The sequence below is a fragment of the Suncus etruscus genome, chromosome 18 (genome assembly GCF_024139225.1).
Source record: "Suncus etruscus isolate mSunEtr1 chromosome 18, mSunEtr1.pri.cur, whole genome shotgun sequence".
NCBI classification, from domain to species: domain Eukaryota; kingdom Metazoa; phylum Chordata; class Mammalia; order Eulipotyphla; family Soricidae; genus Suncus; species Suncus etruscus.
The window spans coordinates 16,618,033-16,645,009 of record NC_064865.1 but is presented as its reverse complement, the minus strand read 5'-3'; the positions used below and the strand labels follow the sequence as shown (position 1 = coordinate 16,645,009).

The 26,977-nt window shown below is 43.1% G+C and overlaps 2 protein-coding genes and 1 non-coding gene across 3 annotated transcripts in view; 2 read left to right on the top strand and 1 right to left on the bottom strand.

The window, feature by feature from the left end:
* SLC22A3 (solute carrier family 22 member 3) overlaps positions 1 to 26,977 on the top strand; it is a 662,601-nt gene that overhangs the window by 257,167 nt on the left and 378,457 nt on the right. The window lies entirely within an intron of this gene.
* Positions 5,045 to 5,151, bottom strand: LOC125996738 (U6 spliceosomal RNA). The gene has a single exon (XR_007491420.1). It is a non-coding gene; the product is annotated as a U6 spliceosomal RNA (small nuclear RNA).
* Positions 8,041 to 19,586, top strand: LOC125996505 (plasminogen-like). Its single transcript, XM_049765449.1, has 4 exons — positions 8,041 to 8,185; positions 11,885 to 12,017; positions 14,331 to 14,437; positions 19,468 to 19,586. The coding sequence occupies exons 1-4, from the start codon at positions 8,137 to 8,139 to the stop codon at positions 19,584 to 19,586; spliced, it is 408 nt and encodes a 135-aa protein (XP_049621406.1). The 5' UTR covers positions 8,041 to 8,136.

The following is a 26,977-nucleotide window of genomic DNA, read 5'->3' as shown; positions in this document are numbered from 1 at the left end:
TTTTGGGGCCACAGCTGGTGGTGCTCAGGGGTTACTCCTGGTTCTGTGTTCAGAAATCGCTCATGGTATGCTCGGGGGACCATATGGGATGCCAGGAATCAAACTCTGGTTCATCTTATGTCAGCTTCATGCAAGGCAAAAGCCCTGCCACTGTGTTACCTCTCCAGCCCCTCTAATATTCTTTTTTTTTCTTTTTTGGGTCACACCCGGCAGTACTCAGGGGTTACTCCTGACTCTATGCTCAGAAATTGCCCCTGGCAGACACGGGGGACCATATGGGATGCCATGACTCAAACCACCATCCTTCTGCATGAAAGGCAAACGCCCTACCTCCATGCTATTTCTCCGGTTCCCTATTTTGTTATTTTTTTAATTAATTTTTTTTTGTTTTTTTGAGCCACACCTGGTGATGTTCAGGGGTTTCTCCTGGCTATGCTCTTAGAAATCACCCCTGGCTTGCAGTGCCATATGGGATGCCAGGGGATCAAACAGCTGTCAGTCCTAGGCTTGAGCGTGCAAGGCAGATAGATGCCTTACACCCTGTGCCACTGCTCCGACCCCTATATTCTTTTTTAAAAGCTTTATTTAAACACTATGGTTTGCAAAGTTGTTTATAATACAGTTGTTTCAGGCATTTAATGTTCCAAAGCTAATCCATCATTGTTCCCATTTTCTATATATTCCCTCAAGACTTCCCCTTTGGCAAGCACAATATAGTTTTTTTTATATTGCTTGTAACACTAAAATGGCAAGTGGAATTAATTATAAAAATATTGTTCAGTAAAAGAAAATCTGTAAAAAATAGTTATGGTGTTAATAAAGTCATCAACTGAGGATTTGCTGAGCTGTTTGTTGCTAGTTGAGTCTCCTGTGTTATTGTTTTTTCTTATTGTTGCTTAGTGAGCTTCTCTGCTACTTTCCTATCTAATTTTCCTATCTAATCTGCTGTGCTCCTACTGAGCTGTCAATATTAGAATTGGAATTAGAAGTTGTCACACAAAGAATGAGAACAAGCAGTGGTGGCAGGGATGTGGAGAGAAAGAAATTCTCTTTCACTGCTGGTGGGAATGCCATCTAGTCCAACCTTTATGGAAAGCGAGATGGAGATTCCTCCAAAAACTCGAAATCGAGCTCCCATACGATCCAGCTATACCACTCCTAGGGATATACCCTAGGAACATAAAAATACAATACAAAAACCCCTTCCTCACACCTATATTCATTGCAGCATTATTTACAATAGCCAGACTCTAGAAACAACCAAGATGCCCTTCAACAGATGAATGGCTAAAGAAACTGTGGTACATATACACAATGGAGAGACATCTCTCCATCAGGAGAGACAAAGTCATGAAATTTTTCTATACATAGATGTACATGGAATCTATTATGCTGAGTGAAATAAGCCAGAGGGAGAGAGATAGATGCAGAATAGTCTCACTCATCTATGGGTTTTAAGAAAAATAAAAGACTTTTTGCAATAATTCTCAGAGGCAAAAGAGAGGAGGACTGGAAGGCCCAGCTCATGACATGAAGCTCACCACAAAGAGTGATCAGTGCAGTTAGAGAAATGACTACATTCAGAACTATCATAACAAAGTGAATGATGGAAGGAAGTAGCCTATCTAGAGTACAGGCAGGGGTTGAGTGGGGAGGAGAGAGATTCAGGACATTGGTGATGGGAATGATACACTGGTGAAGGGGGGTGTTATTTACACGACAGAAACCCAACTACAATCACATTTGTAATCAAGGTGTTTAAATAAAGATATTATAAAAATTAAAAAAAAGAATTAGAAGGTGTCAGAACTCCAGGATCTGTAAAACTGGGATGATTCTTTTTGTTTGTTTGTTTGTTTGTTTGGGGGCCATACCTGTCAGCGCTCAAAGGTTATTCCTGGCTCTGGGTTCAGAAGTTGTTCCTGGCAGGATTGGGGGAACATATGGGATGCTGGGAATTGAACTGGGGTCTGTCCAGCTTTGGCCAAGTGCAAGGCAAATACCCTATCACTGTGCTATTACTTCAGCCCTGGGACAATTCTTGACCTGCCCTCTCACCCCTTCCCAAGAAGGCCCCAGAGTTTTAAGCCTGAATGCCAGCATACCTGTGACTTTCATCAGTTTGGCGTCTCTTTGGACATTAGTCATGAAGCTATAAAACTGGACCACTTATGTGGTGACAGCTGTGGGATGAGGGTGTAAAGTTTGTACTTTCTTTAGTAAGAATGCTGTATGATATACAAATATGTCCATACCTGCTTTTTTTGGTTCATACCTGCTTGTTTAATCTACTATTAGCCTATATGATTGTTTTCCAACCTTTTACTCAAAATCATGTATAGCATAAAAATTCAAGTGCATCAGAAACTTGAATTGTCTCCTGACCTATCTTATGATAGGAGAGTCCAGTCTGTTGATATTTAGGTAAATTATTGTTATGACAGCATTTGTTGCAATTTTTTAATTTTTAAATGTTTTTAATTTTAATTGCTTTATTTAAGCACTGTGGTCACAGAACAGTTCATAGTTGGTTTTTTTAGTCATAGAATGTACACCACCCATCACCAGTGCACCTTTCTCATCACCAATGTCCCCCATTTTCCTCCCACACCCACCCTTTCTGTCTCTGCAACAGGCATTTTGCTTCTCTCTCTGTCTCTCTCTGTGTCTCTGTCTCTCTCTTTCCCTCTCTCTCCCAAAGTGTAGTTTGCACTATTGTTAATGAAAGAGTGCCATGCATGTCAATTTATCTCTTTTCAGCACCGGGTTCTTGTCCAGAGTGATAAGTTCCAATTATCATTGTCATAGTGGACCCTTCTCTCCTGGAACTGCTCTCACCACTCTTTGTGCAAGCTTCCAACATGGACTGGTCCTCCTGACCCTCATCTCTATTGTCTCTGGATATTATTGCAATACTGTCTTTTATATTTCTTATATCCCACAAATGAGTGAGATTATTCTATGTCTCTCCCTCTTCCTCTGACTTATTTCACTCAGCATAATAATATCCATGTCCATCCATGTATAAGCAAATGTCATGACTTCATATTTCCAAACAACTGCATAGTATTCATTGTGTAAATGAACCAGAGTTTCTTTAGCCACTCATCTGTTTTGGGGCACCTGAGTTGTTTCCAGATTCTGGCTATTAGAAATAATGGGTATTATAAATATTAGAATATAGGAATGTAGAGGGCATTTTTTGTAGTGTGTTTTTATGTTCAGAGGGTATATCCCTAGGAGTGGTATTGGTGGATTTTATGGGAGATCAGTTTTCTATTTTTGAGGAATGTCCACAGTGTTTGCCAAAAGGCTAAAACAGTTTGCATTCTTACTAGCAGTGAATGAGAGTCCCTTTCTTCCTGCATTTGTGCCAGCACTAGTTGTTCTTGTTATTTGTGATGTGTGCCAGTCTCTGTGTTGTTGTTTGATTTGCATTGTTTGGATTTGCATTTCCTTTATTATTAGTGATGTGGAACATTTTTCTTGTGACTTTTTGACATCTATATTTCTTTTTTGAGGAAATGTCTGTTTATTTCTTCTCCCCATTTTTGGCGGGGTTAGATGTTTTATTTTCTTGCAAAGTTCAATCGGGGCCTTGTATATCTTAGACATTAACCCCTTCTTTCTTCGGTATTGAGTGAATAGTTTCTCACATTCTGAGGTTAGTCATTGTTTCCTTTGAAGTGCAGAAGCTTCTCAGTATAATGTAGTCCTATTTGTTTAATTTGCTTCCACTTGCTTGGACACTAGTGTTTCGTTATTGACGGTGCCTTTAGCTCCAACGTCATGTGGAGTTCTGCCTATATTTTCCTCTATGTACCTTGTAGATTTAGGTCTGATATCAAGGACTTTAGTCCAATTTGATTTGACCTTTATGCATGGCATTAAAGAGAAGTTTGAGTTCATTTTATTGCATGCAGTTGACCAATTTTTCCAGCACTACTTATTGAAGGAGCTTTTCTTGCTACACTTTGTATTGTTTTGCTCCTTTATCAAAAATTAATTGATAGTAAACCTGTGGGTCCATCTCTGAATATGCAATCTATTCCATTGATCTGAGGATCTGTCTTTATTCCAATTTCATAGTTTTAATGACTACTGCTTTATAGTACAGTTTAAGATTGGGGAAAGTGTTGCCTCCCACCCTCTTTTCCCCCAAGGATTGCTTTAACAATTCATGGACATTTATTTCTCCATACAAAAATTATTTTTTGTTTTTGGGTCACACCCAGAAGTGCTCAGTGGATACTCCTGGCTCTATGCTCAGAAATCACCCACAGAAGGCTCAGGGGAACATATGGGATGCCGGGATTCGAACCACCTGCCTTCTGCATGCAAGGCAAATACCTTACCTCCATGCTATCTCTCCGGCCCATTTCTGCACATGAATTTAAGGAGTGTCTGATAAATTTCTTTGAAAGTGTCATAGGTATTCATATAGGGATTGCATTAAATATGTACAATGTTTTAGGAAGTATTGATATTTTAATGATTTAATCCTCCAATCCATAAGTAGGGTATATATTTTGATGTTCTTGTGTTCTCTTTTATTTCTTAGTTGTTTTTTTGTTTTTGTTTTTGTTTTTGTTTTTGGGCCACACCCATTTGATGCTCAGGGATTACTCTTGGCTAAGAGCTCAGAAATTGCCCCTGGCAGGCACGGGGGACCATATGGGACACCGGGATTCGAACCAACCACCTTTGGTCCTGGATCAGCTGCATTGCAAGGCAAGCACCGCTGTGCTATCTCTCTGGGCCCTCTCTTTTATTTCTTGAGGCAGTGTTTTGTAGTTTTCTTTATTTAGGTCTTTTGTCTTTTTAGTTAAATCTGAGTTACTTGATTTTCTGAGGTACAATTGTGAATGGGATTTTTAAAAAAAAATATCTATCTCTTCTCTTTCATTATTTGGTTATATAAAAGCCATGGATTTTTGTATATTAACTCTGTAGCCTGCCACTTTACTTTACAAATCTATTGTTTCTAGAAGCTTTGTTTATTTATTTAAATTTATTTAAAGAACATGTATCACATAATTGACATTAAAATATGGAACACTTCACGAATTTCCATGTCATCCTTGCATAGGGGCTATGCTAATCTTCTCTGTATTGTTCCAATTTCAGTATATGTGCTGCCAAAGAAAGCAGCAAACACTAGAAGCTTTGTGTGTGTGTGTGTGTGTATGTGTGTGTGTGTGTGTGTGTGTGTGTAGTCTTTAGGATTTTCTAAATACAGTATCATATCATCTGTAAACAGTGAGAGCTTCACATCTTCCTTTACTATGTGGATGCCCTTGAGATATTTTTATTGCCTAATTGCTATGGCAAGTACTTCCAGAACTAAATTGAATAGAAGGGGTAAGAGGGGACAATCTTGCCTTGTGCAGATCTTAGAGGAGAGGCTTTTATTTTTTTCCCATTGAGTATAATGTTTGCAATAAGTTTGTGATAAATGGTTTTTGGCAATATTGAGGAAAGTTCCTTTAATTCCCATCTTGTTGAGAGCTTTAATCTTAAATTGGTGCTGCTGAACATTGTCAAATGCATTCTAGTATCTATTGATATGATCATATGATTTTTGTGTTTCTTTCATTGATATGGTGTAGTATATTGATTAACTTGCATATGTTAAACCATCTTTGCATTCTTAAGGACTCTCTAGTTTGTTCCACTAATTACTAATTAATTATATGATGTTGTTCTGTCTGGGTTTCTCTTATTTGCTTTCCTGGATCAGTGCACAAACATCCCTCTTCAGAATGGAGAAAGTTTCTGTTATTTCCTCTTCCACCAGCTATTTTTCCATTTTCTCTATTTCCTCTCCTTCTATTTGGAGATTTGAATGTTGTTTCTCTTCCAATTGCCCATTAACTATCTCAAATTTTTTTTTTTTGGTTTTTGGGCCACACCCTGTGATGCTCAGGGGTTACTCCTGGCTATGTGCTCAGAAGTTGCTCCTGGCTTGGGGGACCGTATGGGACACCGGGGGATCGAACCGCGGTCCGTCCAAGGCTAGCACAGGCAAGGCAGGCACCTTAACTTTAGCGCCACTGCCCGGCCCCAAATTTTTCTATTATTTTATTTTATTAATTTTTTTTTTGTTTTGGGGCCACAAAAGGCAGTTTCCAGGGATTAATTCAGTCTCTGCACTCAGGAAGTGCTCAGGGGGACCACAAGGGGTGCTGGAAATTGAACCCAGGTTAGTGTGTGTAAGGCAAATTCCATAACCATTCTACTAGCTCTTCAGCTTCTTCACTATTTTAAAATCTCTTTTTTATTACCTCTTCTTTAATGAGGACAGCATGTGTCTTGCCTTCCAGATCAGTGATTTCATGTTTCTGCTTCTTCCATTCGGCCATTGAGTCTGTACTAGATTCTTCTCCTTCATATCTGTTGGAATGAGTATTCTCCTTTTCCACCAACCTTTCTTTGGGTTTATTGCATCTCTCTTCCAGTGATTTCTTCAACTCAGTAAACATTGAGAGGACTATTGCTCTAACTTCATCCTCAGGAACTGTAGAAAATTCTGATGGTCTTGAGGACTTTTCTGGGCTCCTGACCCCATCTGTTGGTGTGACTTAATTCCTTCATTTAAAAAAAATTTTCCCTGGTGCTCTGTGGGAATGAAGGGTGGGGACTTTTAGTTCCAGGTGACCACCAGCAACCTTTTGTTCTTGTTATGAACAGGACAGTTTTGATCAACTAATTCCTTATCATAAACACTAGCTAGCAAACTCTAGTCAGTGCCTATGATCCTATGTATTTCCCGAAGCCATAAATGCATTGTGAGGATTCTTTGTCTGTGAGATTAAACTGGGGTCTTGCTCTGATACTTTTGTTCTTGGATGACACAGGGGACTTGTGGCACCTGAGCCCCAACAGTTGCGACAACATCAAGGTTCAGTTGGCCTGAGCTCTGGTGCTCTGGTGCTCTGCTGGCCCAGATGGTCCCCAACAATGCAGAAACCCACAGCACCACACCCTCAGTCAGGAACCTTAGCACGTGGAATCACTGGGATTGACCTATGACCTATGACCTATTGACCTATGGCCCTGTGCATCCTGAGTGCTGTTTGGGAGGTCGCCCCCCAAAGGCCACACCAGGTAGTACTCAGAGATTACATTTGGCTCTGTGCTCAGAAATTACTCCTGGCAGGCTCAGGCTCAGGCACATGGGATGCTGGGGATCAACCCCAGGTAGGCTGCATGCAAGACAAACACCCTTCCTGCTGTGCTATTGCTCAGATTCCCCAAGGAGTACTTTCTAAGCAAGAGCTCAAGATCTGATCCAGCTTTGTAAATGGTGTTTCCTTAATCCTGTTTCCTTAGTCCTTAATTACTTGTAAAAGTCTAGTTGTTTTTCTTCCTGGGAATAAAATCTCCCATGGATATTTCAGACTTGTGATGGGTTTAGGAATGTTGTTAGGAAGAAATAATCCTTCTGGGTATATTGACCTATGCAAGGATCTCTCTCGTTCCAGATACCAAGGGGCCTCTGGCCCTTTCTGCTTTATCAGACCCTTTTCTGCTCTGGGTAAACTGCACTATACCATCCTTCCCCTTTCTGAAATCCACTGTTGTTTAAGCTTTGGAAGACAAACTTCTATATAGTATGTAGAAAATACAAGGCATATAGAAACCATTAAAATATTTTATTGTATCATTATTATTTGGGGGGGGGTCCATACTCACTGGGTTTACTCCTAGCTCTATGTACCATTTAGCAGAGATTCTGTAAGCAGAAAGGTTCTTGATTTACAATGCAATAGTGGTGCTTTATTCCATCCCCCAAAAAATATGGGCTGAGAAAAAAAAAAAAAAAAAAAGAAGCCTGAGTGAGGCCGGAGGCCATGAGAGGAGCTGGAGGAGAACAGGTAGCCCGGGGCAGCCCTGGGCGGGGACTGCCCGCTACTGCCCAGCCTTTCCTGGCATCCTGGCCTAGAAAGCTCTCCACGTTTTGTAAGCCTGGGCACAGGTAATGTTTGATCCCTCCTAGTGCTGTGGCCGTGGCACCAGGACAATAATTAACTACAGTCGACTGTCCTGTTTGTGGGTGTCTCCATTCCTCTGTGAGTCCTTCACATTTGGGGACTGGGACCCTCTGCTGTCTGGACCCGGCCAGCTAGTCCCACCATGGCACTTCAGGATGTGGTCTTCCTGCTGCTCTTTTTCATGAAGTTAGGTAAGAACAAAAGACGGTTCCCGGACATTGTTTCTGGGCACTCCCCAGAAACCCGTTTGAACACTCCAGGGAGGATTTGGCTGTGCAGTCGCTTGAATTGATAGTTGGGAATTACTAGTGCCAAATCAAAAATTGAGAAATTCTTCAAGAAACAGGCTTGGCTTCCTGGGAACAGCGGACAGAAATGTAAAAGTAAAAAAAAGTGACCTTTTTAATTTAGAAAAAAATTTTGAAAGGGGGGCAGTTTGGGCTCAAACCATGATGCTCAGGGGTTACTTCTATCTATATACTCAGGAATTACTCCTGACAGTGCTTGGGAGATCATTTAGGGTGTTGGGCATCAAACCCCAGTTTTCTGTGTGCAAGGCAAGTGTCTTCCCTGCTATACTATCTGCCCTGCACCTACAGGTGACATTTAAATAAAAGCTGGAGCTCCAGTGACTTCTCCCTGACCTCACCCCCATTTCTGGGCTCTTCAAAGTTTTTCACACCTACGAATTGAGGGTTCTCAGCCTGCTAGGCTCCTGTTGGACATCCAGAGTCATTCACAAGAATTCTCTGTTGCTATAGAAAGAAGTTGCATGCATTGTACATAATAAAACGCGTGTCCTTTCTTTAACCTCATATTTAACTGCTGGAATAAAGCAGGAGTTGACTTCCATCAAGTAGATCATGCACTTCAAATTTTGGAAAATTAGATTCTTGAGCACACTGCCAGTTCCAAGAAATCAAAAACCTGGATAAACTTTCCCAGAAAGAATCAAATTTCCTCCCTTGTTCACTTTGTTTTCTTCCTCCTCTTGAAAATAGTTTAAGGAGGCACTTGGGGTTCTTTGGTATGGGAAGAACTCAAATATTCTAGAATTCTAGATTCACCCAAATCACACCATCTAGCAGTTTCCTGTCTTCTAAGACTGCATGCCCACTGCCATATTTTTTTTTGTCACACCCTGTGGCGCTCAGGGGTCACTCCTAGATCTGCATTCAGAAATCGTCTCTGGCAGGATTAGGGGACCATATGGGATGCCTGGAATTGGGTTGGCTGCATTCAAGGCAAACGCCCTACTGCTATGCTGTCTTTCTGGCCATGCCTTGATATTTTGGACATTCTCTTATCCTCCCAAGAAACTCCATGCCTTTAGCTGTCACCTTTGGCTCTTTCAGACTAGCTGTGTCCAGCCCCTGGCCATTCCATCTGGGCCTCTCCACTTGATTCTGGGAGATCATAGAAATGGGACCACAGCATCAGGTTAGAGCTCTTCAGATACATGGATATTTGATATTCAACTTATGAAATGTCAGGAAAAAAGTGACAAAATGTTGTCTTTTAGAGTCAACTGTGAGTTTAGGTGAGCCATTCTAAGAAACTTCAAGGAAACACAGTGATGGTTGTGGCTCATAAAGAGGTTTGAGCTGGCCAGAGGGAGAATGGTTGCTGTGTGTGACCCTTGGAAGCAGGAATTGCTCCCAAAAGCTCCCACACTTAGCTCACTCAGGATTAGTATCTGGTTTCAGAGAAGCAGGCAGAGAGGAAGTCTTTGGTGAACTCTGAGTGAGAAGGCATTAACTCTCTCCCTGCATCTTTCCTGAATGATGCATTGTATAGGAGAAAGAAATAACTCTTACAGCTGAACTCAGGGAGAGGGAACAAATATTCAGTAGGTCACAGCCCACCCAGTCACCCAGTCTTTTTTTTTAAAATAATATCTTTATTTAAACACCAATTACAAACATGTTTGTAGTTGGGTGCAATCAGTCTTTAACACTCAACTACGTGGGCAGGCACACAGAGTTATCCAATAAAACACAGTGGCATTGACAGTAAATGCCCAAATGTGTGAGCTAGCATTCAAACACACTGAAGAGATATGCATGTTCAAGAGTTATTGGGCAATAGGTAAGCCATCATCAGTCTCTCTGAGAGTCCCTGCTTCAACTGAAAATGTCAATGGGAATATTGGTGCTGGGAGACCAGGGACCACTCCGACAGTTACATTAGAGCCTGCCCAGGACTCAGTCTGCTAAGTGCCTATGTGTAAATCTGAAACCACATCAGCAGAACCAGTGCAGAACCAGTTCTTGGAAATGTGAGCTTCAGTCTGGAGATCGGGCATTTGGAGACTCGGCTCTGAACCTCTGTGTCTGTTTCTCCCTCTTCTTTGGGCACAGCATCAGGTACCTTTAGATCTTTTCTGTATGTTCAAAAAGTACACTAGCTCACTTTGCTGTTCAGAAAGCCAGGAGGACAGAACTGTCAGGGGGTGTTGGAATTTGTGGGGGAGATAGTTTGATATGACTGTGCCCTGCACATGGCACAAGAGGGGCTGATTCTGCTGAGAAAGGGGTTATAGAGCTTTCTGCTAGGTGCTTGGCCCTAACTTCCAACTGTGCCCTGGAGTGTCTGCTCTTTCAACAATTCTGTCACTGTGTGTTTCCTCTGTATGCTCTGTTCCCAGCCACTTCAGGAAAGGCCTGTAACTGGGGCTGTGCCTAAAGCCTTTCCCAGAATTTTCTTCCCCTGCCCCTGCCCCCACACTCACTCCCTGTGGTCAAGGTCTCCACATTGCCTAACCTCTTTTAGGTAAACGTTGGGTATCTTTCCTTAACCTCTGTGGGCCTCTTGCCCCGGAATAATCAATAGTGTCCCCTACCAAAGGGCGGAGACCCACATGGCAGACTTGATGCAGACCTGCCTGAGCAAGATCAGGGACCTTGGGCAGGAAACACTCCTGTGATCCCCAGGTGGAGCAAGGCCAGGTCCCTCAGTATCTCCACAGCAATAAGGCACAGATCACCTGCACCCCAGTGTTTGGTCTTAGATGGCATCTCACTGATAAGTCAGGACTTGTATTTTCCAGGTCACAATCATGTGTTAGGACTGTCATCACCTCACCAGTGGGTCAGTCCCCATCATGTGTCCTGGTGGGCCTTGCTTTTCAGCCCTTCAGAACGCACCCTTGTGTTGTGGGGGAGATTAAGTGCAAGTATGACCTGTGCTAGGGGTTGGAGGGGGGATCTTCAGCCTGTGCTTCTTCCACCTGAGAAAGTGACAGGATCACCCACCCTCTCCCCACACCAAGGACAATACACTTGGAGATCAGCTAAAATTCTCTATATTTCTGGGGCTGAACCATCCATGCCACGTTGGGGTCAATAACCACCGATGAGCTTATTGCCTTTAAGAACTAACTGATTGGGGCCAGAGAGATAGCAAGGAGGTAAGGTGTTTGCCTTTCAGGCAAAAGGTCAGTGGTTCAAATCCCGGCATCCTATGTGGTCCCTTGAGCTTGCCAGGAGCAATTTCTGAGCATTGAGCCAGGAGTAATCCCTGAGTGGTGCCGGGTGTGACCCAAAAACCAAAAACCAAAAAAAAAAAAAAAAAAAAAAAAAAAAAAAAAAAAAAAACCAACTGATTTCAATGAGTTGATCCCAATGGTCTTAATGTGTTTCATTGAAGTAACTCAGAGCTGTGGTTTGCCCTCTGTCCCTCCCTCAGTTCTGGTGGTCTTTGTGTATTGCATGCTCAATTCATGCTACTGCTTTCCTGATGCCACATTTTTACTCCAAGTTCCTCATTCTACTGACAACCAAGACATCACTTACTCTGGCTGCTGCTGAGCCTCTCACTGGCTAGTGCTCCCTTCCACTGTAAAGCAAATTGTTTTTTTCCAACTGCACCTTGTTTGTCTTCATTTGCAGGCCACGGAGCCTCCCTGGAGGACTACGTGAGCACCCAGGGGGCCTCGCTGTTCAGTCATAGAAAAGAGTTGCGGGAGGCCAATAGCATTGAGGACTGTGCCTCCAAGTGTGAGGAGGCGGACTTTACCTGCAGGTACTGAATTTGCCCCATGCTGCTCACTCCTTGACTTTTAGAGATGAGTATGTTGGTAACAAAGGGTTTGTTCTTGGCTTTACTGACAAAAGTCAGATTCCAGAAGAAAAAGGCACTGAGAGTACGCTATGTGCATGGGAAGCCCAGTTATGAATCCTGGCACTGCATGGGATTTTTGAAGAAAGAAAAGTTGTTGGGTCTTACATTTCTGTTTGTTGTTGTTTTGTTTTGTTTTGTTTTTGGGTCACACCCAGCAGTGCTTAGGGATTACTCCTGGCTCTGCATTCAGGAGCCTCTCCTAGAAGGCTCGAGAGACCATATAGGATACCAGGATCAAACCCTGTTAGTTATGTGCAAAGCAAGTGTCCTTCCCACTGTACAATCACTCCTGTCCTGGGTTTCTGAACCAGTACTGTTCCTGCATCTGAAAGTCTTCTAATCATTTCTCATTCCTGCTGATTAGTAATTCTTAAGAAAAGTCCCACAAATGATTTATTTTCAGATCTGACATCCTCACATCGAAAATGTTCTGCAATTTTTTTTGGGGGGGGGGTCACAACTGGCATTGCTCAGGGGTTACTCTTGGCTTTATGCTCAGAAATCGCTCCTGGCATGCTCAGGGGACCATATGGGACGCCGGGATTTGAACCAATGATCTTCTGCGTGAAAGGCAGACGCCTTACCCTCCATGCTATCTCTCTGGCCCCAGTGTTCTGCATTTTCATTTGTATCATCATGGGTAAATATATGCAAGGGATCATGGGTCTGAGACCCGATGAAGCGAAGATGTCTAGGTCAGAGATCCAGGGTGTGAGCTGGGTCATTAACAGATCCAGGGGAGAAACTGCACAAGAGACAGAGTTTGTCTGGTTGTGTTTCTGCTGTGGTCACAGACACTGGATGTGATGTCCAAGAATCTTTTCAACAGGAAGCCAGGGTGATAGCCAAGGCTATCACTAATGCTTCCCCTATCAAGACAGGGAGGAGAGAAGAGTTGGTTGGGTGAAGCCAATTTGAGTTGTTGGCAGAGTGGGAACTGGGCAGTTGTTCAATGGGTCTGAGCATCATCGAACCAAAATGGAAACCAATATGGCAGGAGCATTCTGGGTCCATGACCAGGAGCCTGTGAGAGAGACACTGAGTGGGTTGGATTGGCTAAAGAAGATGGTTTGTGCATGAGAAAAATCTGGAAAATAGGTGAGAAGAGATCCTGCATGCTTGGAGCATTTGGACAGGCATGGGAGTGTGAGAAGGGTGGCCTGTGAGGCCTCATCAAGGGACACAAAAACTGTGTCAAGGGACATGCACCTGCTGGGAAGGGTGTTGTGAGGAGGAGGGCAGGGAATCTGTAGAGGCCGCTTCAAGGTGACATGTCCCAAGTGAGGAAGTCAAGACAGGCACCACTTGAAATAGTTTGGAATAAGCCATCAATGTTCATCTTCTGGCTCTACCTTATGTTAAAAGAGAGCAGAGTTGGGGTAGGAATGATAGTATAGCAGGAAGGGTGCTTACCTTGTATGTGCCTCACCAAAACTTGATCCCTGGCATCCCATATGGTCCCCTGACCACTGTCAGGAGCAATTTTTGAGTACAGATCCAGGAGTAAGCCCTGAGCATAGTCAGGTGTAGTCCCCAAAAAACAAACACTCAGGAGCCGGAGAGATAGCATGGAGGTAAGGCGTTTGCCTTTCATGCAAAAGGACGGTAGTTCGAATCCCAGCATCCCATATGGTCCCCTGTGCCTGCCAGGGGCGATTTCTGAGCATAGAGCCAGGAGTAACCCCTGAACGGTGCCGGTTGTGACCCAAAAACCAAAAAACAAAAACAAAAACAAAAAAACAAAAAAAAAACAACGACAACGACAACGACAACGACAACAACAACAACAAAAACCCAAACACTCAAAAAGAGCAGAGTAATTGAAAAAGAAACCATGAAGGGAGAAAGGATCAGGTACAGGGAAGAGGGTAATCAGCCAGAGGTCCTCATTTCTAGAACCTTCTTGATTCTTTTATTTGGAGGGGGGATTTGGGTCACACTCAGCACCACTCAGGAGTTATTCCTGGCTCTGCACTCAGGAATCACTGGCAGGTTCAGGGGACCATATGGGATGCTGGGGATTGAACCCAGGTTGGCTGCTTGCAAAGCAAACACTCTACCTGCTGTACTATCATTACAGCCTGAATCTTCTTTATTCTTCCCTGGCCCTGCCATCTGGGCCCACTCAAGCTACTCTACCCCTGGAGACAGTGATGTGGGGTGAGGTCTGCTTCCTGAGCCCAGAATAGCAACTGCCTCTGGTCCTCTCCTCAGATCCTTCCAGTTCCACAGCAAAGAGCAACAGTGTGTGATCATGGATGAGAACAGCAAGACAGCAGGTGTGGCCCGCATGACTGATGTGATTCTGTTCGAGAAGAAAGGTGAGTCCACATCCCATTTCCTGCCTCCTCCTCCTCTTTCCTCCCTTCTGCTTCGGATGGCCATGTTGGAGGAGACATGGTTCCCTGCACTGGAAGCAGAGCATCGTGTGCTGGTCTGTCAGAGAGGATCACTAAATTTCTATCATAAAAATAAAGGGTTTTGTTTTACTTCAGTTACAATTATTATTTATATTATTACTATCATTATTTTGGAGTGGGGCTATATCTGGTGGTGTTCAGGGCTTATTCCTTGCTCTGCACTCAGGGATCCAGCCTGGAGGATCTCAGGGACCATATGAGTTGCAAGGGACTGAACCTAGGTTAGTGTGTACAAGGTGAAACTCTATTTCTCCAGTCCCAAGGGATTTACTTGACAAAAATGCTTCTATTCTATGACCCTGAAAGAAGATACTCAAATTTTTAAAGTTCCTTTAGATCTCATGATTGAGGTTTCTTGCTCTGCAGGGAGACCCAGGTCTCTTATCCAGGTCTTTGTACCCATGAGATACTTAAATGCTCATTAATCATTGATGGAGAAAAGGGCCATAATTTTACTCTCAAATCTCTCAGTTTGTGGGTATCTTAGTCTCTCTTTCCAAATCTAAAACATAGCTATTCAAAAATAGATAAGTAGTGCTCTTCATTTTCCAGAGTTTTCTTCGAGCATTTGCCCTGCTATGAAGGAGGATAGTGAATTCCTGGGAATCTTCTTGAGTTGTTGTGCCATGTCTGCATAAGACTTTCAATGATGCATCACAACTTTCAAGCTCCTTCCTGTACTTTGTTCTCATTCATTTGTTCCTCTAACAACTAAACTGGACCAGAGAGTTGTTACAGCGGTTAGGGACTTATTTTCATACAACTGAGCCTGGCTTGATCCCATATCAAGCATATTGTTCCCTAAGCCCCACTGTGAGCATAGCAAAATGTGGCCCCCAAACTTAAAGCAAATTTTTTTCCACATAGTCTCAATCATAGCTGTTAGTATTAAGAAATACTTATTTCATTCATTCTTCATGATGAGGTGGCATCTTCACATGCACACAGATTCTAAGATTTTCAAAGAATTTCTTATTTTAGGGTCCTTGCTATCAAATGAACTAAGGTTTGTCTTGTCCCTTTCTGTCCCTGATACAAATACTCTTTTCCTCTCTTTACCTTTACCTCTTGAGATTAAAGTGCAGACAATTCCTGAAACACATGTTGATCATTTGATCTTACACACAGTGATGGAAGGTGGAGATAGATTGGATTGCCTAACCCCCTGCCAGTGGATTCTCTCTGAAAATGCTAACATTTAAACATTTGTAAATTGTTAACCAGAAGGAAAATGGGGGTGTCCCATGGGCTCAGTCTGAATCAGTGAAGAGGCGCTTGTTTTCCAGGTGATGGTAAGGAGCAAGGTTCAAACATACTGGGGAGGGTACATCTAAACAAAAGTGGGGGAGTCAAATGTCATTTCCAATCTTCCCAGTGGAATATTGATCCTGCCTAAAACTGCCTGGATATGTGTGTTGTGTGTGTGTGTGTGTGTGTGTGTGTGTGTGTGTGTGTGTGTGTGTGTGGTTCCAGGCCAGATTGGTCCCTTCCCTGTGCAGCACACGAGAGAAGATTCTAGTACTGAAAAAAAGCTCTGTGACCAGCATCTGCTCGTGTGTGTGTGTGTGTGTGTGTGTGTGTGTGTTTGTATGATTCCAGGCCAGATTGGTCCCTTCCCTGTGCAGCACACAAGAGAAGATTCTAGTACTGAAAAAAAGCTCTGTGTCTAGCATCTGCTTATCTCTGTTTGAGACCTGTTAGGTTAACTTTATTTTACCTACAACAAAGATCATCCCTGGTTCTTTTGTATGTTTGTTTACAACTTGAATTTACCCCAGAACAATGATTATCTTACTCGTAAACTGTGTGGGACTGAGCTGTCTGTTCTTAAACTGTCCTTACTGCCCCAGAGGGTTGGTCTTTATACTCAATAAAAACAGCAGTTCTGGCAGGCAGCTTGTTCTCCATACAAGGAAGAAGACTGCCAGATTACAGGGGTTTTACCCTCAGCCTGGTTTGGACTATTTCATGCACGACCCTGATTTAGACTCATTCACCTGGGGTTGGACATATAGCACTGTGTGTCTCTGTGATTTTACAGAGACCCCTATAAATCTCCATTTCTTTGAAAAGATCTCTGCTTTCTCCTGAACCCCCAAAGTACCTTAAGGCTACACCAATTAAAATTCTTTATTTGGGGGCCACAGTCAGTGGTGCTCAGGGCTTACTTTTAGCTCTGTGCTTGAGGCTTACTCCCAGCAATGCTCCAGGGACTATGGAGTAGTGCTGAGGATTAAATCCAGAATTCCCACATGCAAAGCAAGAGGGTAACCCTTGATGCCATCTCTCTGGCCCTTTGGAAGCTCGCTTTAAAGAAAAGTGATATGTCTGCTAGTCTCAACTATCTTGGAGAAGAGAATTGCATTCATTCCAGTTGGGTGAGAAGGATTAATTTGCTTTAGTTGTGTTAGAAATACTTTTCCCCCAATGGTCAATGAATTTAATAGAAAACATTGGCTAAGAATAGGGCATCATAGAAGACCCTCTGATAAACCATTGGTTTGTGACACTGTCATTTGCATATCCAGGTTTGTAGGGGCACCTTTGAGTATGAAGCAAGATCTTTCTCTGAAGCTGAAATCCCCCAAGGGAGTCATCTGTAGCTCTTCTTTAATAGTATATGCTCTTGTGTCTCATTTTTCCAAACCTGTTTCCTCCTCAGAATAGAAAATTGCCTATAGATATTGGACAGTCTTTCTGACACTCGAATACTTTTCTAGCTTTATGATTCTCTTCAAATTCACCATGCCACTGTGAAGGCATTGATCACAGTGGGTTTTTGCAGGTAATTCATTTACTGGTGTATTTGTGGTATAAGGATGGAACCCGGTTTTTCTTCTGCTAATCTGCATTCCCAAACCTATAAATACTGTCCTTAAAAACAGTCAAATTAGGTGCTAGAGTGACAGCACAGTGGGTAGTGTGCTTGCCTTTTACATGGTTGATATGGAGTTTCGTCCCAATTATCCCATATGGTCCCTCCAGCCCGCCAGGAGTGATTTCTAAATGCAGAGCCAGGAATAACCTGAGCACTGCTAGTGCGGCCCCAAAACCAAAACAACAACACCAAAACAGTCAAATTAGTAAAAGCTAAAAGCTCAATTTTTTTTTCACTCTTCACCTTTTCAAACTCTCAACTTTAGGATAATCTAAAACTAAAGCTTTATAAGATATTTTGACCCCAAACAAACTGGTAACTCATTGCCCACCCAGTGGAAAGGGAGATGGGTGGGCCTGGTAGAAGTAGCTCCTGGCTTCCCATGCCCAGGTAGGTACCAGGCAATGTGCCTGGCTAACTTTGGACTTGGTGAACTGGTGAAGAGAGACTTGGTGTGCACAGGAGGTGGCAGCTCCCCCTCTCTCTAACCCTGAGAACAGTTAGTCATGCCAGTGTCAAAGGTAAAAATACAGAACCATGGTGTCTATTTGCCCGAGAAAAGCCTGTAGCCTGTTTGCCTAAAATCTCATCTGGAATACAACTGATTAAATTTTTCTTTAAAAAGAATTACCTGGGGCCAGAGCAGTGGCATGGAGCAGTAAGGCATCTGCCTTGCCGGTGCTAGCCTAAGACCACACGTGGTTTGATCCCCTGGCATCCCATATGGTCCCCCAAGCCAGGAGAGATTTCTGAGTGCATAGCCAGGAGTAATCCCTGAGTGTCATTGGGTGTGGCCCCAAAAAACAAAACAATACACAATTACAAAGTTGTTCATGTTGATTTTTTAGTCATACACTGACCAACACCCTTCACCAGGGCACGTTTTCTGCCACCAGTGTCCCCAATTTTCCTCCTATAGTCTGCCCCTAAGGCAGACATTTTCTCTCTCTCTCTCTCTCTCTCTCTCTCTCTCTCTCTCTCTCTCTCTCTCTCTATATATATATATATGTATATATATATATATCTTTACTTTTAGATACTGTGGTTTGCAATACTGTTATTGAAGGGATATCATGCATATCACTTTATCTCATTTCAACCCCCAGTTCTTGCTCAGAGTGATCATTTCCAATTATCATTTCATAGTGGTCCCTTCTCTGCCTTAACTGCTCTCCTTCCCTCCCACCTTCTGGTAAGCCTTCTACTGTAGACCCATGATTTTATTTTATTAAGTTAAAATGTTCATTAGTGGCTCTGGAGAGATTTGAGTGGGGGCTCTTGCCTTGTATGTGGCTGACCTGGATTTGATATCTGACACCCCTCCTTGAGCTAGAAGTAAACCCTAAGCACCACTGGATGTGATCCTCCAAATGAACAAAACAAAAATGGCCATTCATAGTGATTAGATAGGGCCTCTGGTTGAGATGTTGCTGATCCATAGACCCATGTGGATGCAAGCACATTCCACAACTATTCAGAGCCTGTCACCCGCCACTTGTCCTGGCTCCTTCCTCCCTCTTCCCCCTCAGCTCTGTAGCCCAATCTTGGGTCGCAGGGCATGTGCCCATCCTGCTTGGCCCAGGCATTTTGATGGGAGAGACTAGATGCTGCCACGTCTATCTCCCTCCCTCCTTCCTTCCTTCCTTCCTTCCTTCCTTCCTTCCTTCCTTCCTTCCTTCCTTCCTTCCTTCCTTCCTTCCTTCCTTCCTTCCTTCCTTCGAGAGACTAGAGGCTGCCACATCTATCTCCTTCCTTCCTTCCTTCCTTCCTTCCTTCCTTCCTTCCTTCCTTCCTTCCTTCCTTCCTTCCTTCCTTCCTTCCTTCCTTCCTTCCTTCCTTCCTTCCTTCCTTCCTCCCTTCCTTCCTTCCTTCCCCCCCGCCACTTGGAGTTCCCTCCTTCTGTTTATCCTAAAGAACATGGGGTGGGGATGTAAATGGCTCTCAGCACTGAGCATAAATGTAACCTTAGGAAATCATCTCCAGCACACCCTGTGGGTGACCCCGAAAATGTAAAATAAATATCATATAACCAAGCTGTATGTTCCTCTTTCAGTGTATCTTTTAGAGTGCAGGACCGGGAACGGAAGGACCTACAGGGGGACTGTATCCACCACGAAGTCTGGCAAGGCCTGTCAGAAGTGGGCAGAAACCTCTCCACACATTCCCAAGTAAGACTTCCTTTTGCAGCTCTAAGACCTCCTGTCCTAGTAGCAATGACCCCATGAGATAAATAGCAAAAGTGGCACACAACTTGCAGGGGGCCTTCTTGAGGGGCAATGAGGTCTCCCCTAGTTCTGGTACTAAATCCAAGCTTGGGGTTGGAAGAGATAATACAGCAGGGAGGATGCTTGCAGTCCCAGGTCAATTTCTTATATGATATAATTTCTTATATGAAATATATTAAAAATATGTATATAAATCTTATATGACCTCAAGCCATGGCCAGGAGTGATCCCTGAGCACTGCCAGGTATAAACTCTGCCCCCCTCCGCAATCCAAGCTCTGTGACTATGTTGAGCCCTGAGTCTACACTTTTTGGTAAGATCTAGAACATCAGCTGCTTATCCATTCCCTGTATTGGTTCTTTATATCCCGAGTCTGAGTGAGGCCAATTGACACTTGACCTTCTCTCTGATTTATTTCCCTAACATAACAACCTATAATCACCCTCCTTGGTGTAGCAAAAGGTAAGATTTTACCTTTTCTCCATGTGCCATTCTATTTCATGATGTTGTGTCTCTAGACCACAACTCCCGATCCTGTCAATTAGCATCTTTCTAGACATTAGTTGCTTAAATAGTGCTGTCATGATTATAGTTGTATATATAAATATACACACATATATATATAGTGGACATTGGGTTGTTTCAATATTTTGGTTATGAACCTCTATGTCTGTATCTGTGTATGTGTGTCTTTCCAAATAAATGCTTTTGTGTTTCGGGGAATAGTGCTAAGAAGTGCTATGACTGAGTATTATGGGAGTTCCAGTCCTATTTCTTTGGGGAATGCCATATTTCTTTTCCTAGAGGCAGAACCAGGTGACTTACCCACCAACAGTAAGCGAAGTCTCCTTTCTCACCACAACTCTGTGAGCACTAGCTTTTTCCAGACTGTATGACATGAGGCACCTTCAACTTTAAATGCACTTTCAGCTTTGAAGTCAATCAGGTCAGCTTCATCCTGATTTGCATTTCCTGCTCTGGAACACAGGGCTGAGACCTTCCTGTGAGTGTCTTCAGTAGAACTACATGATTGCTGCAGCTGAAAGGTTTCAGTAAATTTTGACTAAGCTATTCACACACACAAAAAGACAATAGGAAGCGCTGGGTATTTTTTTGCACAAAGAACCCGACATTAACAGGTGCTGGAATGTGTCAGGAATCAGCAGGTTTAGAGCTCTGGGATCTGCTGCTCCATGATGAAACCTGGGTCTGCTTCGAGATGTCCTTCTCTCCAGATGTAGGGGTCCCATTATGTTGAGGTGAGTCAAAGCACCTCTCTTTCCCCCTCCACAGCTATTCTCCTGATAAATTTCCTGATGAAGGCCTGGAGGAGAATTACTGCAGGAATCCTGACAATGATAACAAGGGCCCCTGGTGTTGTTTCAATATTTTGGTTATGAACCTCTATGTCTGTATCTGTGTATGTGTGTCTTTCCAAATAAATGCTTTTGTGTTTCGGGGAATAGTGCTAAGAAGTGCTATGACTGAGTAATATGGGAGTTCCAGTCCTATTTCTTTGGGGAATGCCATATTTCTTTTCCTAGAGGCAGAACCAGGTGACTTACCCACCAACAGTAAGCGAAGTCTCCTTTCTCACCACAACTCTGTGAGCACTAGCTTTTTCCAGACTGTATGACATGAGGCACCTTCAACTTTAAATGCACTTTCAGCTTTGAAGTCAATCAGGTCAGCTTCATCCTGATTTGCATTTCCTGCTCTGGAACACAGGGCTGAGACCTTCCTGTGAGTGTCTTCAGTAGAACTACATGATTGCTGCAGCTGAAAGGTTTCAGTAAATTTTGACTAAGCTATTCACACACACAAAAAGACAATAGGAAGCGCTGGGTATTTTTTTGCACAAAGAACCCGACATTAACAGGTGCTGGAATGTGTCAGGAATCAGCAGGTTTAGAGCTCTGGGATCTGCTGCTCCATGATGAAACCTGGGTCTGCTTCGAGATGTCCTTCTCTCCAGATGTAGGGGTCCCATTATGTTGAGGTGAGTCAAAGCACCTCTCTTTCCCCCTCCACAGCTATTCTCCCGATAAATTTCCTGATGAAGGCCTGGAGGAGAATTACTGCAGGAATCCTGACAATGATAACAAGGGCCCCTGGTGTTACACTATGGACAAAGATGTCAGATATGAATTTTGTGACATCCCCCAATGTGAAGGTCAGTAGCAACTCTGCAAAGCCTTTCCCTCCCTGTCATGAAGCAATTAACAGTAAAGTGATTTGCTGGAAGAGATGTTCTTCAAAGCGAGCATCAGAAAGTGATTTACCTACAGCGATTTATTTCTTTTGAGCATATTGATTCTCGGGGATCCTGTGTTGTTCAAACTTGAAATGTGTTCTTTTGGGAAGGGACCAAACAAGAGCAGGGTTTATTATGGACCTGGATTATTTTTACTCACGTATCTGCAAAGTGTACAGCTAGAAAGTGAGCTATAAAATCCAGAGATAGTACAGAGATTCAGGAGTTTGCCCTGCACCAGCAGACACAGGTTCAAGACTCAGCAAATTGTGTGTGGTTCCCAAAGAACCCCCAGGAATAATCTCTGAGTACCTCAATATGTGGCCCCAAGTCCTTACTGCTTCAAAATTAAATTCCAGAGAAGACTATAGGAGACCTTCAAGAGGTTTGTGCTTAACGCACTTAGTGGTATAAAGTGAATTTGCGATTTCAGGGCTCCAATAAAACCATAAAATCAACACAATTCAAGTGAACAATATTTAGTTATTGGCAAAGACTCCATGGCTTCCCTCAAGCTAAGCAATGAGACAGCTTTTTAACTTGCACTTTATTATTTTAATGGTACAGCCAACCTGATAGTGTATTTTAAAAGCCAATACTAAAACAGTGGTAGGTGTTTGCCTTGCACATGGCCAATCCAGGACTGACCTGGGTTTGATCCCTGGCATCCCATATGGTCTGAGCCTGCCAGGAGTGATGTCTAAGCACAGAGCCAGGAGTAATCCCTGAGCACTGCCAGGTGTGGCCCAAAAACAAACAAACAAACAAAAAGTCAATGCTAAAATTTAAAATGTTCTATTGAAAAGCATTTCTTTACTTCATAAATCCTGCTATGTTTATTGGTGCAAGGGAGGCATAGGACATTATGCAACCAACATCAGCTCACACATAACTCATCAATTTTAGCCATGGGGACACTTTTTTTGTATCTAGTATTTTGCTTGCTTGTTTGTTTTGCACCACACCTGGAGGTGCTCAGGGGTTATTCCTGGCTCTGTGCTCAGAAATTGCTCCTGGCAGGCTCGAGGAAACATATGGGATGCCAGGAATCAAACCCAGGTCTGTCCCAGGTTGGCCACTTGCAGGGCAAATGCCATTACCGCTATGCTATCTCTCCAATTCCTTTTGTATCTAGTATTATGAGGTCATTGGTTCCTTAAATATCATAGAAGCATCATTTTTATATTCAGTCATCCTCTGGGTCTTTTATTACCCCATAAAAATTAAATTCATCTGTGGGATATTAAAAGCACAGTATGAGAATAATATCCAAAGACAATAGAAATGATGTTGGGAGGAGTGCAGTCAGAACAGAGAAGGAACCATTATGACAATAAGAGCTGTAAATAATCACTATGGACAAGAACTGGGGGCTGAAAAGAAGAAAGTGATATGAATAGAATTCCTTCAGTAACAGTATTGCAAATCATTGTGCCTAATGGGGGGAGAGAGAGAGAGAAAGAGAGAGGAAGGAGTAAGGAAGGAGAGAGAGAGGTAGAGAGGGAGAATTTATCTGCTATAGAGGCAGGCTGCGGAATGGTGGTGGGAGGATTAGAAGAAAATTGAAAACATTGGTGGTGTGAAATGAGCACTGGTAAAGGGATAGGTGCTGGAACATTGTAGGACTGAAACTCAACTATCGACTTTTTAACTCTGTATCTCATGGTGATTTAATAAAAATAATTCTGGTTCCAATTAGCTTTGGAAGGAAAAAATTAAAGGCATATGTCACAGTGGTACCAAACTAGTTTAGTAATCCCAAATTCAAGTTTTTTTCCTTCATAAGGGGAACCTGAGATGGGGCTCAAGTGGCTGAGTCCCTGGGCTTGGTCCCTAGCACTGCTTATTCCCCAGTACAGCTCATAAGTCCCTGGTGACCTCTAAACACCACCAGAGATATTCCCTATCAAGATTATTTAAGAAAGCAAAAGTCATGCTACTTCAACCGTCTAATTTGGTGTGGTCCTACTGAGTGTCAATATTGAGGAATTTGGAGTAGCACATGGCCACATATTCTGGAGTGCATATGTGGCTACTCACTCCAAGAGCTCCAGGATCTGTGGAACTGGATTGAAGAGTTTACATGATGCTGATTGTGGGAGTACTGGGGGGATGCTGGGACAATGATGGAGAGAATGTTATATGGTACGTAGGATTGGTGTTGGAGCAACTGATTTAGGAATAACTTTGTAAAGCATAGTGCTTAGATAAAATTAAAAATAGACTACTAAAATAAAAAAGAAAAGAAAGCAAAAAGGGTAGATAGCCATGTTTCTGAAATGTATCAGGAGAGAAGCACTGTCTCTTTGGAGGCTACTTGCTCTCTATTGTAGTTCTGAGTATAAACCCTAATGCCAGTACCAAAGTCCTGGAGGAGGTCAAGTTACTGCTTTGTAGCCTCCATATGAACAGAATGCTGTCATGGAAAATTTAAAAGACCTTCTCCTCCTCCTCCACCTCCTCCTCCTTCTTTCTTCTTCCTTTTCTTCTTCTTTCTTCTTCCTTCTTCCTTCCTCCTCCCCTCTTCTTGTTCTTGTTCTTCTTTTCCTTTTCTTCTTCCTCTTCCTTCTTCCTCTTCCTTCTTCCTCCTTCTCTTCTTTTCCTTCTTCCTTCTTTTATATTATTGTTGTTCTTCCTCCTCCTCCTCCTCTTCTTCTTGTTCTTCTTCTTTTTGGGGGAGTCACATCCGCTAGCGCTCAGGGGTTATTCCTGGCTCTGCGCTCAAAAATCGCTCCTGGCAGGTTTGGGGGACCATATGGGACACTGGGATTCGAACCACCATTCTTCCGCATCTAAGGCAAATGCTCTATGGCTGTGCTATCTCTCTGGCCCCTCCTCCTCCTCTTCTTCCTTCTCCTCCTCTTCCTCCTCCTCCTTCTTCTCCTCCTCCTCCTCCTTCTCCTGCTTCTTCCTCTCCTTCTTCTTCCTCTTCTTTTTCTTCTTCTTCCTCTTCTCCTCCTTCTTCCTCTTCTCCTCCTTCTCCACAACCACCACCATCACCACCACCACCCTCACCTCCTCCTCCTCTTTCTCTTCTTCTTCTTATCCTCCTCCTCTTCCTCCTCCTCTTCTTCTTCTCCTTCTCCTCCTCCTCTTCTCCTTTTCCTTATCCTTCTCCTCCTCCTCCTCCTCCTCCTCCTCTTCTCCTTTTCCTTATCCTTCTCCTCCTCCTCCTCTTCTGGTTTTGGCCCACACTTGGCAGTGCCTACACCTGCCTCTGTGCTAAGGAATTACTCCTGGCAGTTCTCAGGGACCATATGGGATGCTGAGGTTGATTGAACCTGGCAAATGCCCTACCTGCTGTACTATCACTCTGGCCCCTGAAAGACATTGTTTAAATGAAAACACTAAGTAGTATAAGTTTTATAGTATGTGCACATTACACTAAATAGTATAAACTCATGGTAGCAGTTTTATAGTCTCTGAATACATGCATATCTTTTCTTCTTCTTTTTTAATGGGTCACACCCGATGGTGGTCTGGCTCTGCAATCAGGTACAGGGGACCACATGGGATGCCGGGATTCCACCGTCTGTCCTGGATCAGCTGCGTGTAAGGCAAATGCCCTACCATTGTGCTATCTCTTTGGCCCCACATGCACAGCAGCTCCCTGAACCTTTTATCCCTTCCCTCCCAGGGCCTGAGCATTCCTTTGAGCATGTAGCACAACAGAATCACTAGATTTGGTTCTGACTATGAGAGTTGAGAAGAATATTGACCAAAATATGCCAAAGTATTGTTTGAAAGGAAATGGCATTGTAGATTGTATCAGAGATGTGAGCCTTTATTGTCAATTTTATCACCAAGTGCCTTTTGGAAAGAACATGTGAGCAAGTAGCAAATGGGATTTGAGATAATACAGGTGGGACACAAGTTTTCATTCTTTGTTGCTCAATCCACTTCACTTTTTTTCCCGCTGACATTCTTCTTTCTTTCCAGATGAGTGTATGCACTGCAGTGGAGAAAATTATGTGGGCAAAATTTCCCAGACCCAGTCTGGAGTCCAGTGCCAGCCCTGGGATTCCCAGAGCCCACACAGTCATGGATATATCCCTGCCAAGTAAGCTGTGCTGGAAATGACACATTTATAACTCTGCAGCTCCAAATAGGAATATGTGTCCTGGATCTGACTAATAATATTTCTTTAAGGCTTTCTGGGTGTTCTAGTTTGCATTAATTATTCTAGAAAGCACTTCCCACTGTTACTGCTGCTTTCTAGGACTGTAGGATTATGCCCCAGTTGGTAAGATTTTATGAGAGACAATAATACGAAGTCACAGTTTTCAGAGGAAAATACACCCACTAAACTTCTCAACCTCCCACTTCAAACAATTATATTGAACTCAGCTCTTGCCATTTTCCTTCAAAAAAATTGCTTTGGAACCGGGACAAATCACTTTCAGAAGACAAGGCATGTGTTTTCTTCCTTCCTCCCTTCCTCCTTCCTTTTCTCCCTTCCTTTCTTCTTTCCTTCCTTCCTTTCTCCCTCCCTTCCTTCCTTCTTTCCTTCCTTCCTTCCTTTCTCCCTCCTTTTCTCCCTCCTTTTCTCCCTCCCTCCCTCCCTTTCTTCCTTCATTTTTTTTTTTTTGATTTTGGGTCACACCCAGTGGTGCTTAGGGGTTAGGCATGGGGGATCATATGGATGCTGGATTCAAACCACCATTTGTCCTGGAATAGTTGTGTGCAAGGCAAAAGCCCTACAACTGTGCAATCTCTCAGGCCCTCCCTTCCTCTTTCTTTCATTCATTCTTTCTTTCTTTCATGTGATTTAAGAAACTGATAAAATGTGATGCCCTACTTTCATCACCCATGCATCCACCTTCCTCTCCAAAGTACCCCAACATATCAATATACCTTCTCTTCTCCCCAACTCAGTTGTGTAGATGTTATCCTGCTGTGTTGCCTATGGTCCTTTGATGACACTTTACTATGGGTCTTTAAGTCCCACCTATGTGAAAATTTATTCTGTAAGAAGGCAAGCGTTTTTAGAGTTCCTCTATGCATTACTCTGTGCATACAAGCATTTACAGAGGGATGTGAAATAAGCCGCAGGCACAAAGCACTATTCGCAACTTCCAATAATA

Coding starts and splice junctions, on each gene's coding strand:
- LOC125996505 (XM_049765449.1), top strand. CDS start 8,137: ATGGCACTTCAGGATGTGGTCTTCCTGCTGCTCTTTTTCATGAAGTTA. Junction 8,186..11,884: donor GCTCTTTTTCATGAAGTTAG/GTAAGAACAAAA, acceptor CTTCATTTGCAG/GCCACGGAGCCTCCCTGGAG. Junction 12,018..14,330: donor GAGGCGGACTTTACCTGCAG/GTACTGAATTTG, acceptor TCCTCTCCTCAG/ATCCTTCCAGTTCCACAGCA.